The 15,635-nt window shown below is 46.3% G+C and overlaps 1 protein-coding gene across 2 annotated transcripts in view; it reads left to right on the forward strand.

Moving 5' to 3' along the window:
* Window positions 1–10,668, forward strand: part of LOC134533308 (methylcrotonoyl-CoA carboxylase beta chain, mitochondrial) — a 165,793-nt gene extending 155,125 nt beyond the window's left edge. For both annotated transcript variants that reach the window (XM_063370795.1, XM_063370796.1), the window contains one exon: window positions 8,267–10,668. In XM_063370795.1, the coding sequence (XP_063226865.1) occupies window positions 8,267–8,384 (118 nt within the window). In that variant the 3' untranslated portion in view covers window positions 8,385–10,668. The remainder of the gene's footprint in view (window positions 1–8,266) is intronic.
* Window positions 10,669–15,635: the final 4,967 nt, after the last annotated feature.

Genomic DNA, 15,635 nt, shown 5'->3' on the forward strand with positions numbered 1-15,635 from the left:
CCCAGGTACTTCTTTCCGATAACGCTACACAGTTTGCGGGCAGGAAATGGGCGGAATTTTGTACTAAATGGCGGGTCATGGCCCATACCACACCCATCTACCACCCAAGGGCGAACCCGACGGAAAGACGGAACCAGGAAGTAAAGGCCCAGTTGCGCCTGTGACTCACGGACGACCACACAACCTGGGACGTACACCTCCCCGAAATCCTGTACTGTCTGAGACGTAGGGAAAACGAGGCCACCGGGGAAGCACCCGCAACGTTGGTACAGGGGCGGAACTTGCCCTTACCGGGGCAGTACCGAGTTCAGGCGCAAGGTGCGGAAGAGGAGGGGCAAACGCCTGAGGCCCGGGAGGCACGGATAGCTGCTACCCGTGACGTGGCCCGGCACCGACAAGCGGAGTATCAGGCCCGTATTACACCCGTGACATCATCACTGCCCCCGGCACTGACACCCGGGCAGCTCGTCTACGCCAGGCTGCACCCCCCTTCGGCCAGTGGACGAAAGTACTGCGCCGGGCTGGCGGCGAAGTGGGTAGGTTCCGTACCGGTAGTACGTACTTTAGGTACCACGGCCGTGTTGTTGAAGTTACCCACTGGGCGGATAGTGAAGTACCACAGGGACGCAGTGAGACTCGCACGTGAGGAGGAGACGGACATAGAGGCTCAGAGATCTGAGCCAGGAACGCCGGACCCAGCCCCCGATACAGAGCAAGCGGCCGGGGGGCATGACACTCCCACGCCTGCGAGTCCAGATACGTCAGACTTCCACGGGTTCCCCGATGCTACTGCCATAACCTCCATCCTATACACGGGTCACCCGGAGTGTGCGAGGCAGCTGTTCCCCGAGTCGGACACAGATGAGTCCTTCCGTGAATTCGCTGCGGGAGAACGAACGGGCAGTGCCGAACAGCGTTCCACCCCCTCACCGCTCAGGGCCTAAATGGCCTCTACACTATTCCCTGGAGAACGCCACGTTCCATGTAACTGTAGAGGAACCAGCAAATGAAGAGGAGGGGGATGACAGCCCCAATGGACAGGAGGCAGCAGCGAGGGGGGCTGCGCATGGATACCATTTGCGGCCGCGCAAGGCGGCAGGCCCAGCGAGATGCTGCATTACAGAAGCCATACGAGTTAGAGGCGCCGACGGACGGAGCGATCCCCCCGCCACAGGTGTGCACACAGCGGACCACGCCACCCAGCTGCTCCCATCGCTGTACTGTCATATCGGGCTACTTTCGGGGGGGCAATTGACATCGTCCGAGCCTCCGAGCCCGATACACCAGTACCCTCCCACCTTCCCCTCCAGCCACGGCATTCAAACCTCCCGCCGCGTGTGTAGTGGGGGGATAGAGTGCCACTGACCTGGAAAAGATGGCGCGAGAGGCTTTTGTTGAGGCTACCCTGCGGCCATGTTTTTCCTGGCAGTTCTTCTTTGTCATCGCGGTGAGAGGGAGCTGAACTCGACGTAAACCGGACGTACCGCGGAGTGTTTATTTGAGTATGAGTTATCTTGTAGAGTTTAATTCGTAACTAAACGTGTGGACAATCTGTGTGCGCGCGCCCGTGACAGTCAGCTCAGTGCTACCACGTGCATGTTGTCTGAGTGCCGGATCACGGGTTTGCCTCCTCGACGTCTGGCGCGTGGGACGCCCTAAGAACCCACCCATCTAATCATCAGAGCGTGCCCGGCGCTGAGATCGGGCCAGGTTCAGGTGTCGCCGAGAACTGCAGCAAGGGGGTCGAGTCACGTCCTCACACGGGCGACGTTACGCCCTGAGGCGAGAGTCTCCGCCGGGTCCGTGCCCCTTGACACGGTGGCGCCCAATAAACTCGTATGTCTCATTTACAATACCCCCGACCATGTCAGTATATTTATTGCGAAGCCTTTATTAGTGGTTTGGCGATGCTATCTGAACATTTTCGAGTCATTTAATGTAACTAATAGTGATGGTTCGAATCCCATTTTTCTCGAATCCGAATCTCGAATCCGAATCCCAAACATTACCTCGAATCCACCCCTCGAATCCGAATCCAGTTCTCAAGGGTTAATTATAAAATTAATTTATAAGTTAAGAGTAAAAATTAAACATTATGCAGAAATATTTAACCCTTTAAATTTTTATTTAAAAAAACAAGGATTTGACACGGTCTGGATCAAGACGATTCCGTTTTTGGTCACATATGTTTCCTGCAGTGCTGAACAAACGTTCAGAGAACACTGTCGCAGGTGGTGAACACAAATATTTTTTGGACAGTTTATGTAGCCTGGGTGTACACGCAGACGGAGTTTTCCAGTATTCGAGAATGTTTATTTCTGAGTTAACTGTATAGGATCACGTAATAATCTGGTCACTTTATCAATTGCTGTAGAATCCGACTTGGTGGATTTAAGGCATTCAGGCATTATCTGTGAGTACAGTGATTCATGTATCCACGGAAATCGGAAAACGAAATTCAACATCCGATGGAACAATATTTTGTAGTTACCAACTTGACATTTGTTTAAAGTCCCAAATGAAGGTAAACGTGTTCCTGAAATATTTAATGGAAACTAAAAGGCGCCATCTTGGCTTCAATGGTTTTAGGCCATAAGAAATATTGTCGTGCGTCTTTTAAAATTAAGCCTCACTAAAGCATAGTGATTAATATGCCCGAAGTTAAAAGTGATGGGGTGTTTTCTCTAGTTTACCCATTAATTTTTTTTTATATTAATATTAGTTATTTTTTATGTTGCTCAAAATGATTGGCTAACAAATTCATTGGTTGGCCATCATGGAATTCTCAGATAATATATATTTTAACGTTGGTAGTCTACACAAACCAAACTTGGCCCTAAAAAAATTCATAAAGAGAACGTATCAGAATATTTAAAATTGAATTGCGATTAAAATAATAATTGTATAATTTATTAATTTTTGTCATTCATTATTTCATTGTTATTACTACATGTGCGACCGTAACTTGTGATGAAAGTCGGCATTATTGTTGTATTACTAAGTAACAGATTTCTCGGTAAAGTTATTTTAAAGAAAACAAGATTCATATTTAGTCTAGATCCTAAATGTGCTTTATTTTTTTTTTTAGCATATTCTGAGAATACATATGTGATTTATGCCTTATTTAATGCCAATGTAGCGACAATGCATCCATGTTCATGAATATAAAGTAAGTTTCCCAAATCAGTACATGCTTCATAATTTTTTTTATATAATAACGAATTAAAAGTACAATACAGTAGAACCTCGTTAATCCGTGATGCGCTAATTCGGGAATCGGATAATCCGGGACGATTTAAAAGAGAAGAATAAAAAGAGAAGTAAAAATTGTCAGCGCTTAAAATTAACGTCACGCGGGCCGGCGGCTGGCAAACACTGCAAGCCATCGCGGGCCGCCAAACTCTGCAACGCTGTTTGTACCGACCCTTTGTGTCGCCTCCCTTTCAGCTGTCACATTTGTCACTCTTTAAACTTGAGGGGGATGGCCTGACTACTGCTTCCCGTCTCCCTTTGTTTGTTTCCGCCCGCCAACGCACGGCAGGCGCCTGGCGAGTGACGTGTCTGGCTGGCATTCTGCTGTATGAGAAGGGGGGGGAGTGCAAGGTCAGCACGATCTTATCTTTCTCTCTTCGGCTGTTGTAAATGACCGTGAACTAATGGCTAGGCATTTTTAAGCCGATACACTAATTCGAAGACAGCCGGCCCTTACCGTGAACGGCCTTAACCCAGCTGCACGCCGGTGTCTGAGAAGCTTGACAAGACCTTCCGGGCTTTTAATCGTTAGTCCGTGAAATTCGGTAATCCGTGATTATCTCGGTCCTGACCATCACGTATTAACGAGTTTCTACTGTACCTCAATAGGATGTGTTCCAAGGAAAACGTAAACAGGCCAAGTAAATTGTAAGCATTTAAGTTTTTAAAGTACTACATTTACATCAATATTTTTCCTCGAATCCCGAATCTTTTCCCTCGAATTTCGAATCTTTCGAATACTAGAGATTCGGTGGGATTCGAGGATTCGAGGATTCGACCGGCCCATCCCTAGTAACTAATTTTGTGAAACATATTATTTTGCAGAAAATATATGTTCATAAAAAAGTAATTTTTTCTTACTTCTGGGTGTAGGGAGATTATATAATTTTATTGTTGGGGGCAATTTTAATAATTGTAATATATTTCCATTTCAAATTGGTGAAACTCCAAGACAGTTGTTAAGTTTTTGGTCTCTCGTCCATGAGTTAGGGAGAGCCCCCACCATAAACCAGAATTAATTTAATTATCATTTAACTTTAGATGATGGAAGTGCTTAAACAAACTGTATAATTAATTAAAAACTTTGTTTTCTATTCTATTACAACTTCTTTTTAAAACCATTTATTTAAATGATAACTACATAGATTTTAACCTAAGCAACAAAAAATTTGTTAACTTCAAAAGCTGGCTTCGATTATCCATTAGAGTTACTTCATTCGTGGCATTACCCCTCAGAACATTATTTAGAAAAGTATTGAATAACTTATTAAAAAATAAAAGCAGTTAAATACATTTATGGTGTAAATATTGCCAACTGTGTGCAGTAACTTAAAAATCACCCATGTTAATGGTTTTCACTAACCTTCAATGAACTCACTATAGTAAATTACGGGGGAAAAAAAGAAAAAAAAACAATAGACAATAATTTTACCTTCGATAGCTCTCAGAAACTGAAAGAAAATGGCATCACTTTACATTACTGAAAACAGATAGCAGCGCTAATCACATAACGGAATTGACCGTCAGTTCTGAGAAACTACAATACACTGTATTACACTCCGCGTGGTTTTCCCACAGAGTGGAACAGTAAGTGATTGTGGAACAGTATAACAGAACATGGCTGTTGTAAAGTAGCCACAAGGCATGTCTGTGCTGTGTGCAGGCTGTGGGACGACGGGGTGATAAACCCGGCTGACAGTCGCGCAGTGCTGGGAGCATGTGTGTGCTGTGTGCAGGCTGTGGGACGACGGGGTGATCGACCCGGCTGACAGTCGCGCAGTGCTGGGAGCATGTGTGTGCTGTGTGCAGGCTGTGGGACGACGGGGTGATAGACCCGGCCGACAGTCGCGCAGTGCTGGGAGCATGTGTGTGCTGTGTGCAGGCTGTGGGACGATGGGGTGATAGACCCGGCTGACAGTCGCGCTGTGCTGGGAGCATGTGTGTGCTGTGTGCAGGCTGTGGGACGACGGGGTGATAGACCCGGCCGACAGTCGCGCTGTGCTGGGAGCATGTGTGTGCTGTGTGCAGGCTGTGGGACGACGGGGTGATAGACCCGGCCGACAGTCGCGCAGTGCTAGGAGCATGTGTGTGCTGTGTGCAGGCTGTGGGACGACGGGGTGATAGACCTGGCCGACAGTCGCGCTGTGCTGGGAGCATGTGTGTGCTGTGTGCAGGCTGTGGGACGACGGGGTGATAGACCCGGCCGACAGTCGCGCAGTGCTGGGAGCATGTGTGTGCTGTGTGCAGGCTGTGGGACGACGGGGTGATAGACCCGGCCGACAGTCGCGCTGTGCTGGGAGCATGTGTGTGCTGTGTGCAGGTTGTGGGACGATGGGGTGATAGACCTGGCCGACAGTCGCGCAGTGCTGGGAGCATGTGTGTGCTGTATGCAGGCTGTGGGACGACGGGGTGATCGACCCGGCCGACAGTTGCGCTGTGCTGGGAGCATGTGTGTGCTGTGTGCAGGCTGTGGGACGACGGGGTGATAGACCCGGCTGACAGTCGCGCAGTGCTGGGAGCATGTGTGTGCTGTGTGCAGGCTGTGGGACGACGGGGTGATAGACCCGGCCGACAGTCGCGCTGTGCTGGGAGCATGTGTGTGCTGTGTGCAGGCTGTGCTGGGAGCATGTGTGTGCTGTGTGCAGGCTGTGGGACGACGGGGTGATAGATCCGGCTGACAGTCGCGCAGTGCTGGGAGCATGTGTGTGCTGTGTGCAGGCTGTGGGACGACGGGGTGATAGACCCGGCCGACAGTCGCGCAGTGCTGGGAGCATGTGTGTGCTGTGTGCAGGCTGTGGGACGATGGGGTGATAGACCCGGCTGACAGTCGCGCTGTGCTGGGAGCATGTGTGTGCTGTGTGCAGGCTGTGGGACGACGGGGTGATAGACCCGGCCGACAGTCGCGCTGTGCTGGGAGCATGTGTGTGCTGTGTGCAGGCTGTGGGACGACGGGGTGATAGACCCGGCCGACAGTCGCGCAGTGCTAGGAGCATGTGTGTGCTGTGTGCAGGCTGTGGGACGACGGGGTGATAGACCTGGCCGACAGTCGCGCTGTGCTGGGAGCATGTGTGTGCTGTGTGCAGGCTGTGGGACGACGGGGTGATAGACCCGGCCGACAGTCGCGCAGTGCTGGGAGCATGTGTGTGCTGTGTGCAGGCTGTGGGACGACGGGGTGATAGACCCGGCCGACAGTCGCGCTGTGCTGGGAGCATGTGTGTGCTGTGTGCAGGTTGTGGGACGATGGGGTGATAGACCTGGCCGACAGTCGCGCAGTGCTGGGAGCATGTGTGTGCTGTATGCAGGCTGTGGGACGACGGGGTGATCGACCCGGCCGACAGTTGCGCTGTGCTGGGAGCATGTGTGTGCTGTGTGCAGGCTGTGGGACGACGGGGTGATAGACCCGGCTGACAGTCGCGCAGTGCTGGGAGCATGTGTGTGCTGTGTGCAGGCTGTGGGACGACGGGGTGATAGACCCGGCCGACAGTCGCGCTGTGCTGGGAGCATGTGTGTGCTGTGTGCAGGCTGTGCTGGGAGCATGTGTGTGCTGTGTGCAGGCTGTGGGACGACGGGGTGATAGATCCGGCTGACAGTCACGCTGTGCTGGGAGCATGTGTGTGCTGTGTGCAGGCTGTGGGACGACGGGGTGATAGACCCGGCTGACAGTCGCGCAGTGCTGGGAGCATGTGTGTGCTGTGAGCAGGCTGTGGGACGACGGGGTGATAGACCCGGCCGACAGTCGCGCTGTGCTGGGAGCATGTGTGTGCTGTGTGCAGGCTGTGGGACGACGGGGTGATAGACCCGGCCGACAGTCGCGCAGTGCTGGTAGCATGTGTGTGCTGTGTGCAGGCTGTGGGACGACGGGGTGATAGACCCGGCCGACAGTCGCGCTGTGCTGGGAGCATGTGTGTGCTGTGTGCAGGCTGTGGGACGACGGGGTGATAGACCCGGCCGACAGTCGCGCAGTGCTGGGAGCATGTGTGTGCTGTGTGCAGGCTGTGGGACGACGGGGTGATAGACCCGGCCGACAGTCGCGCTGTGCTGGGAGCATGTGTGTGTTGTGTGCAGGCTGTGGGACGACGGGGTGATAGACCCGGCCGACAGTCGCGCAGTGCTGGGAGCATGTGTGTGCTGTGTGCAGGCTGTGGGACGACGGGGTGATAGACCCGGCCGACAGTCGCGCTGTGCTGGGAGCATGTGTGTGCTGTGTGCAGGCTGTGGGACGACGGGGTGATAGACCCGGCCGACAGTCGCGCAGTGCTGGGAGCATGTGTGTGCTGTGTGCAGGCTGTGGGACGACGGGGTGATAGACCCGGCCGACAGTCGCGCTGTGCTGGGAGCATGTGTGTGTTGTGTGCAGGCTGTGGGACGACGGGGTGATAGACCCGGCCGACAGTCGCGCAGTGCTGGGAGCATGTGTGTGCTGTGTGCAGGCTGTGGGACGACGGGGTGATCGACCCGGCCGACAGTCGCGCTGTGCTGGGAGCATGTATGTGCTGTGTGCAGGCTGTGGGAAGACGGGGTGATAGACCCGGCCGACAGTCGCGCTGTGCTGGGAGCATGTGTGTGCTGTGTGCAGGCTGTGGGACGACGGGGTGATAGACCCGGCCGACAGTCGCGCAGTGCTGGGAGCATGTGTGTGCTGTGTGCAGGCTGTGGGACGACGGGGTGATAGACCCGGCCGACAGTCGCGCTGTGCTGGTAGCATGTGTGTGCTGTGTGCAGGCTGTGGGACGACGGGGTGATAGACCCGGCCGACAGTCGCGCTGTGCTGGGAGCATGTGTGTGCTGTGTGCAGGCTGTGGGACGACGGGGTGATCGACCCGGCCGACAGTCGCGCGGTGCTGGGAGCATGTGTGTGCTGTGTGCAGGCTGTGGGACGACGGGGTGATAGACCCGGCCGACAGTCGCGCAGTGCTGGGAGCATGTGTGTGCTGTGTGCAGGCTGTGGGACGACGGGGTGATAGACCCGGCCGACAGTCGCGCTGTGCTGGGAGCATGTGTGTGCTGTGTACAGGCTGTGGGACGACGGGGTGATCGATCCGGCCGACAGTCGCGCTGTGCTGGGGCTGAGTCTCGCTGCCGCACTCAACGCTCCTGTGCCCGACTGCAAGTTCGGTGTGTTCAGGATGTGAATACTCTGCCTCCGAGCCTCTCCACGTCCGTCTGAAGTAGCGTGTGTGACAGAGACCAATATTCTTCAGTCATTTTTGAAAAATTCTTGAGAAAAAAATTAATTCATTTAGTTAGAAAAAAATTATTGCATACAAAACAGTGGATTGCGTGGAAATATATAACATAAATTTTTATTTCAAACAAAATTATTTCCACTTATATTCTATTTACAAAAATATCTTTACAGAAGCTAATTTAAATACTTATAAATATTAGCATGTGGATATCTACCGTATTTACTCGAATATAGGTCGCGGCAATTTTACCAGATTTAATGGGGAAAAAATGAAGTGCGATCTATATGTGAAGAAAATTTTTTTTTAATTTTTGAGGAATTTTTGTTGCAATATTTTGCTTTAAAATGCGAAAAAGAAGTTTATATAGGTATAGGCAAATTTATTTACAGTGTACACATGCAGCGAAACCCTTTATTTACGTTACCGTTATTTACGTTTTCCCGTTATTTGCACTATATTCTTCAGGTCCCGTTTAGTTCCTATTTAGTCTAATACAATACTTTCACGCAAATTACGACTCAAAAATTGAATCCATCCCGCTATTTAGGTCACGTAACAACCATAAACAACCAGATAATACCTTGGTTTCTTTAAGAGTAGATAAGATTAACTAGTAGGCCTAAAAACATTGTGAAAAACGTAACGTTTATAGTCGGCAATTAACATTTTAAATAGCAAAATATACATATTTTATAACATGAAAAGTTGCTTTTATTTCTAAACAAGTAATAATTTAAGCGTAGACGTGTAAAAGTCGAGTAATTATAGCAGGAGACAATCTAAAATGCACGAGGAAAAAACATAAACTCACGAATGTATGAACGTGGCTGATTGTTATTTTTTGATCCTGTATTTATGTCACAACTTAGCCGAAATACTGGTACGAGACAAACTTCACAAGATAAAATGAGCGGAGCCTTGGTAACTGTTTTATACGTATTTTATAATTTCGGAAGTATTGTACAGTTGACGCATATTTTTTAAACTAACAATTTATTTATGGGGATCGTAATTAATTAATTATTGGTATCAAGTCATCAAGTTGGACGTAAACTTGAACATGTCACGGCAGCGAGAAAACTGGTGCGTATACCAATAAACTGGTATTAGAACTGGATAAAATTGGTACACGGGAGGTGGAGCTTATATTTTTTTCCGCTAAGCTCGCATCTGTTGGCTGGCTGCTGATGCAAGGTCACGAGTCTTGGCGGAGCGTTGAGTGAGTTATACTGCGCATGCGCAGCTCAGTGAACAAAGAGAGCCAGCAGGTGCGCCGTAACAGCAGCTGATCGAGTACAATGACCTTTCTCCGCGCACGGCGCGGTAATGAATTACCGGTGCGACCTATATGGGGGGAATCTTAAATACCAAATTCAAGACCTCAAATTATGGGTGCGACCTATCTGCGATGGCGACCTATATGCGAGTAAATACGGTACATAAATGAATTAGGGGAGGGTCTTACTAAAACTACCACCGCCAAATTCCTTTCCCTCTACACCTCTCCACACTCCACCACGTTTGAATGAACCTAACCGGTGGGTGGCCTCAGTGTAGTGCGCGGTTTTACATATGTGCATAAATACATTCAATACTACATATATAGGAAATAAGTTTATTTTGTTCACTAAGTAGGTTTTCAGTATAGGTTAGAGTAAGATCGCATGACAATTGTTTTTAGCAAAATTTTTAATATTTGTGACAAATTAAATCTCTCAAAAATAAATTTAATATACTTAAAATAGTGGTTCTTCCAATTTCCCCCCCCCCCCCCCCCTTCTTAAACCCAGCCGCCATCCCAACAACCCACCTACTCACACACCTAACATCCCACCCACCAACCACCACCAACAACCAATCCACCACCAACCCCAACAACAAACAAACAACCACCAACCACAACAACAAACAATCCACCACCAACCCCAACAACAAACAAACAACCACCAACCACAACAACAAACTACCAACTACTAACCACAACAACAAACTACCAATTACTAACCACAACATTTGTTGGTTTAGATGATTAGGTGAAAAATATTGAATTAACTATTTTTTTTTTGTATTGTATTGTCACTGTAGCTTCCTCTTTTGATATCCTTTCTGTGATATAATTATCTGTTCTTTTAAAATCACTATGTATATAATCACATGCTTTATGTTCATTTGTAATCTGTTTAAAAAATAAATAAAGCTTACAATTATTTTTAAAATAACTACAAAATTGTTTTGAAAATTTTTGCTTTATCATAATGTTGTAACATCTAATAAAATTAAGTCTATTAGGTCTCTAAGAATATTTTTAAAATAATTTGTTACCAAAAATACACTACGCTACACTATGTGGGACTCATTCAGAAAATAATTTATTGAAATAAATGTAACATGTATGAGGCTAAGATAATTTATTGAGAAACTTTGATTTGTTTTATGCAACATTATTCACACATTGATTTATATTTAACCAATAATCAGTGATTATGATTTGAAATGATTAATTATACACTTTTTTATGTAATCAGTTATATCGAGAAAAAATCTTCAAAGTAAATATTTTACTTCATTTTACACCTTTTTAAAATGGTTCCATGTAGTATTAACCCAAAAATAACGCGACTCTGAACATAATGCGACCCCAAACATTTAAATGATGAGTTTATGAAAAAATAAAAATTTTAAGTGGAAATCACAATTCAAGTTCTTAGAATTTTAAATTATTTAAATAAGAAAATTCATTCTATATTTACTTAACCTTTTCTGTTGCCACTTTCATCAGTTTGCATAATTTACACGACATCTTTTGAAATGCCAAGCTGCATTTAAAAGAAATAATAGTTCTTTATGACTGCAGCTCAAAAGCAGATGTTCATAAAGCAAAGAAGGCGCCAGCAGCCACGAAAACAGAAGCAGAACTCCATGTGCACCCTCCTTCATCCTTCATCCTGCATCTCTCACCTGTCACGCCTGTGCGAAGGCTCGGGAGCTACGGAAAGTGGCGTACGTGATGCGGTTTGCAGGAAAAACTGGTTCATTGCCAAAGTTTATATACAACCCCCACTGTAGTTTTAACAGTTTTGGTAAAAATAATTTTATTTTAAGAAAAATATGTTTATTCCTCTCTTTTTAAATTTTTCTACATTTAGGATTACTTATTTTGTACCCCTGTAAAGAAATGAAAAAAAAAATAGTCTCAAAGTATGTTAAAGTTGATTGGGAAAATATTCTATATTAGAGAACATAGTCATATTCAATTAAAAATATAAACCAAATAAAAAAACAGAGGCCTAAATAAAGACTGTTGAGTTTTATTATATCATGTAATATAATTATTATTTATAATAAAGGTTAAATAATAAAATAAATAGCAAATAATTTTTTTTTTCATTTATACTAGTCACAGAACTTTTTGATTATCTTCATATGACACAGAAAACATTGGTGAGCTACATTTAGTCCAGTCAATGAAGGGTTTGTAGACAGACTTTTGTGCGGAGTTTTTTTTGGACACTTGAAATGTGTTCGGAGGTGTTTGAAGATAAATATACCAAAAGTTCTGGAATCTGCGAGAGGAGCTAACTGCAGGGTGTTCAAAAATGTGTGCATATATTTGGTTCAGGTACTGGGAACAGGTTTTTTTTAAATGTCTTCATTATCATGGTATTTGTATTCTTAAAATTGCATAATTAAAAATTATTTAAATCAGGTTATTTTGGTGCAACATTATAACTCGTGAAGCCATCTTTTGCCTACGATACAAAATTGTTTTATTTGTAAACAGGTTTTCAAGATATCACATTTTAGCCTTTAGTGTCCAGCACTGGGGAAAGTTCCCCTACGTTTCAACACTTTTTCGAGGAGAAAAGTATCTGGAATTTTTTTTTCTTTTCTGTATTTACTCTTTGTGAAAGAACCTCTTATTATTTTTTTTTTGCCTCAAGTCTTCTATGTTCCGGGGTAAGTATTATTTATTCTAAAAACAAAAAATAATTCACCAGTCCAGTTTCTCTTGTAGGGTTTTTCGAGATGCGCACAACGTCACTAACATTAGCCTGAAGGCTTCCATGAGCTTCATAGGAAAGTGTCAACAGGTGAAGTACTTTCACGAGAACCTTCAACTGCATGTAACACAATCCTTAAAAATTAATAAAATAATTTGAGCTGAGTAAACAGTGTTCAAAAGGGTATTCCAATTATATCCAAGGATAGATGCAAAGGTTAAATTAGCAAGTATTTAAATTAACTCATTTCGTTTAATCCTGGGCAAAAGCCTCATGTAAATCCTCATACAATTACACCATTCATATATCACATATAAATTAATACTGATTAAGTAGCAAGAAAGCACTAGTACAAATGTCACTGCAAAATACGTGAACATATTTTTATATTAAATACTTTAGTATTTACTTTAGACAGATAGTATTGGTTTTATGTTACAAAAAATACTTTATAGTTAAATTAACGTTAACACACAGCGACTAAGAATGTCGTTAGCACAGACAAATGCCTCATTTGACAATACAAAACCCGTAAATGGACATGCAGGCGACCGCGGCCTAACCTACACTAGGCAGTATGAAACTTACTTTAAAGCATGACATCAAAAGAAAACCCACCAAATGTAACAAATTAACACATTACATACATTACGTATAAGCGAAAGAGAAGTCCTAATGAAGAGTGAAGACATGACGGGGAGAAACGTCAGACAAACTACACGTAGCAAAGAGAGCAATTAATAAAAAAAAAACGATTAGGGTAAAAATGCCAAATGGAATTTAGAAGGTGACGGCCGAATAAACAATTTAGAATTTAGCTATTACCAGTTACATGACTGTAAGGGTCACCACCTTACAAACACTTACGTGCATTCTCCCCGCTGACACTCTCTCTTTAAATCAACTATCTGACCTACATGCTTAATTCAGCGCGTAACCAGCACCGACTGGTTATCACGACCAATCTACCTGAGTGCTAACGAACAAGAAGAGCCTTCAAGGCAATACACGCAGTTTTAAGTAAGAAAGAGGGTGCCACGCGCATGCGCGGACACCTCAAGAGGGGAAGTCAAGCACAGCACTAGACACAGGGAGGGGGCGGAAAGGAGGAAAGGAAGGAGTGCCGAAGCCCGCCGCGCGGCGCGAAGTTCAATCACAGCGCACCGACCACTTCAACTCCCCCACCCTTGACGAGCGCAACCGCGAGCCTCGCCAACCAAGTCTCAAGGACACGAGCTGGCACTGCAGGTCCAGTCACAACACTCTTGAAGTAAAGAATCTCAAATGTCAAGTCAACACATTTCTATGTGTGTACAATAACAAAAGTGTTTCTAAATGACGAATTCCTGAAGCGAGTTCAACACATTTCTATGTGTATACAATAACAAAAAGTGTTTCTAAATGACGAATTCCTGAAGCGAGTTCAACACATTTCTATGTGTATACAATAACAAAAAGTGTTTCTAAATGACGATTTCTTGAAGCGAGTTCATGACTGACATAATTTTCCGTGTAAGACACATAGTATGGGTTCTTTAGTGTTTCCACTGAAATAAAGAGTCTTCAGCGCTGAAGATAAAGTTTAAAGTACGGGACGTCCCTGATAAGTTCAATTTCGAGCGGCATCCCCTTCATCCCAGAGTAGCAGGAACAGCATGCCTTCAGCCAGCGCGACACCAGGGCGAGAATGGCGGGCGTCCCCACCGTCTGCCCACGCTCGGCGCCTGGCAGGCAGGGCCATCCGAAGCGGCCGCTGCAGAAGAGTCAGTCTCCGCACGCGTCACGGCCCCTAACGGGCAGGAGACGGCGGCGACTCCATGCCACCGCTCCTCATCGGTGACGTAACGGGGACCAACGTCCCAGCAAGCAAGTGACCTTGCAGACGCGACGAACCCGGCGGGCGGCTGCGGTCACGATATCTCGGGCAGGGCGAGGAGCGTCGGGTGCGCTGCGGCGCGAAGTCCTCTTCTGGGCGTGGCGGGAGCATCGGTGGGAGAAAAGGAAAAAAAAAAAAAAGGAAGAAAGAAACACAAACACCCAAACAACAACAAAAAACTATTGTCTAAAAGAGAGAGAAAAAAATTATTGGTGAAATTTCTTTAATTGACCCACATGGGCCTTTTTATATTTTCTAGTACCAGAAGGGTTACGCAATAGGACCATGTTGTCTCCCAAAAATTTATCAATGACAAACGGCCCAACAAAAGCAGAAATTAATTTTGAATTAACATTATCAGCCAGTTTTGGCAATTTAAAATTCTTTAAGAGAACCAAGTCATTAACAGCAAAACCATGTGGTCTCCGCGTAGCGTTATAAGAGGCGGCTACAGCCTCGCGGGCCCTCTTAAGATTGCAACTCATGTCGTCAAGCATGGCCTCCAGGGAATCAATGTCAGAGGCGAGTTCCAGAGGCGGCAGTCCCCAGGAGTTAAGCAAGGGATGGGTCAACTCACGGCCCAGAAAGGGGATGGAAGGGGGAAACCCTGTCGCCATATGGACAGCAGAATTAAACGCCACATTGATGAATTCAAGGTCACTGTCCCACAATGACTGATCATCCCTGTAATAAGCAGTAAGAGTGGCTTTAAGCACCTTGTTAACACGTTCAGACTGATTGCCCTGGGGGCAATAGGGACTACTGTAAATGGGTTTAATAGCCCATTCAAAACACATATCCTTAAATAATACAGACCGGAAGTAACGGGCATTATCACAGGTTATCATAGCACGAGCACCAAAAAATTTCCACACTTGCTCTCTTAAGGCTTTAACAATACTAGTCGCCTTCATATTTTTTAAGGGGAGTAGCAACACAAATTTGGAAAATATGTCCAGAACAACTAGAATGCAAATATTTCCCTTTTTGGAGCGTGTAAGGGGGCCAAAAATATCCACATGCAGAACGTGCCATGGAGCAACCGGGGGATCCGCACAATACAGGCCAACCTTGGCACATTGCGGGGGTTTAGAAACCTGACAGTCAACATGCGACCTCACGTGGTGACGTACGTCTGCTCGTAGTTCGGGCCATGCCAGATGCGCGCTGATGCGGCGGAACGTTTTTTCTATACCCAAGTGAGCACCCAACAAGGAGTCGTGAAAATACTTAAGAACCATCGGACGAAGGGAGGCAGGGACCACAGCCTTCCTCTGCTTGCCAGACTTCCCTGTGTAATAAATTACACCTTGTTCC

Source organism: Bacillus rossius, chromosome 6 (assembly GCF_032445375.1).
Source record: "Bacillus rossius redtenbacheri isolate Brsri chromosome 6, Brsri_v3, whole genome shotgun sequence".
NCBI lineage: Eukaryota > Metazoa > Arthropoda > Insecta > Phasmatodea > Bacillidae > Bacillus > Bacillus rossius.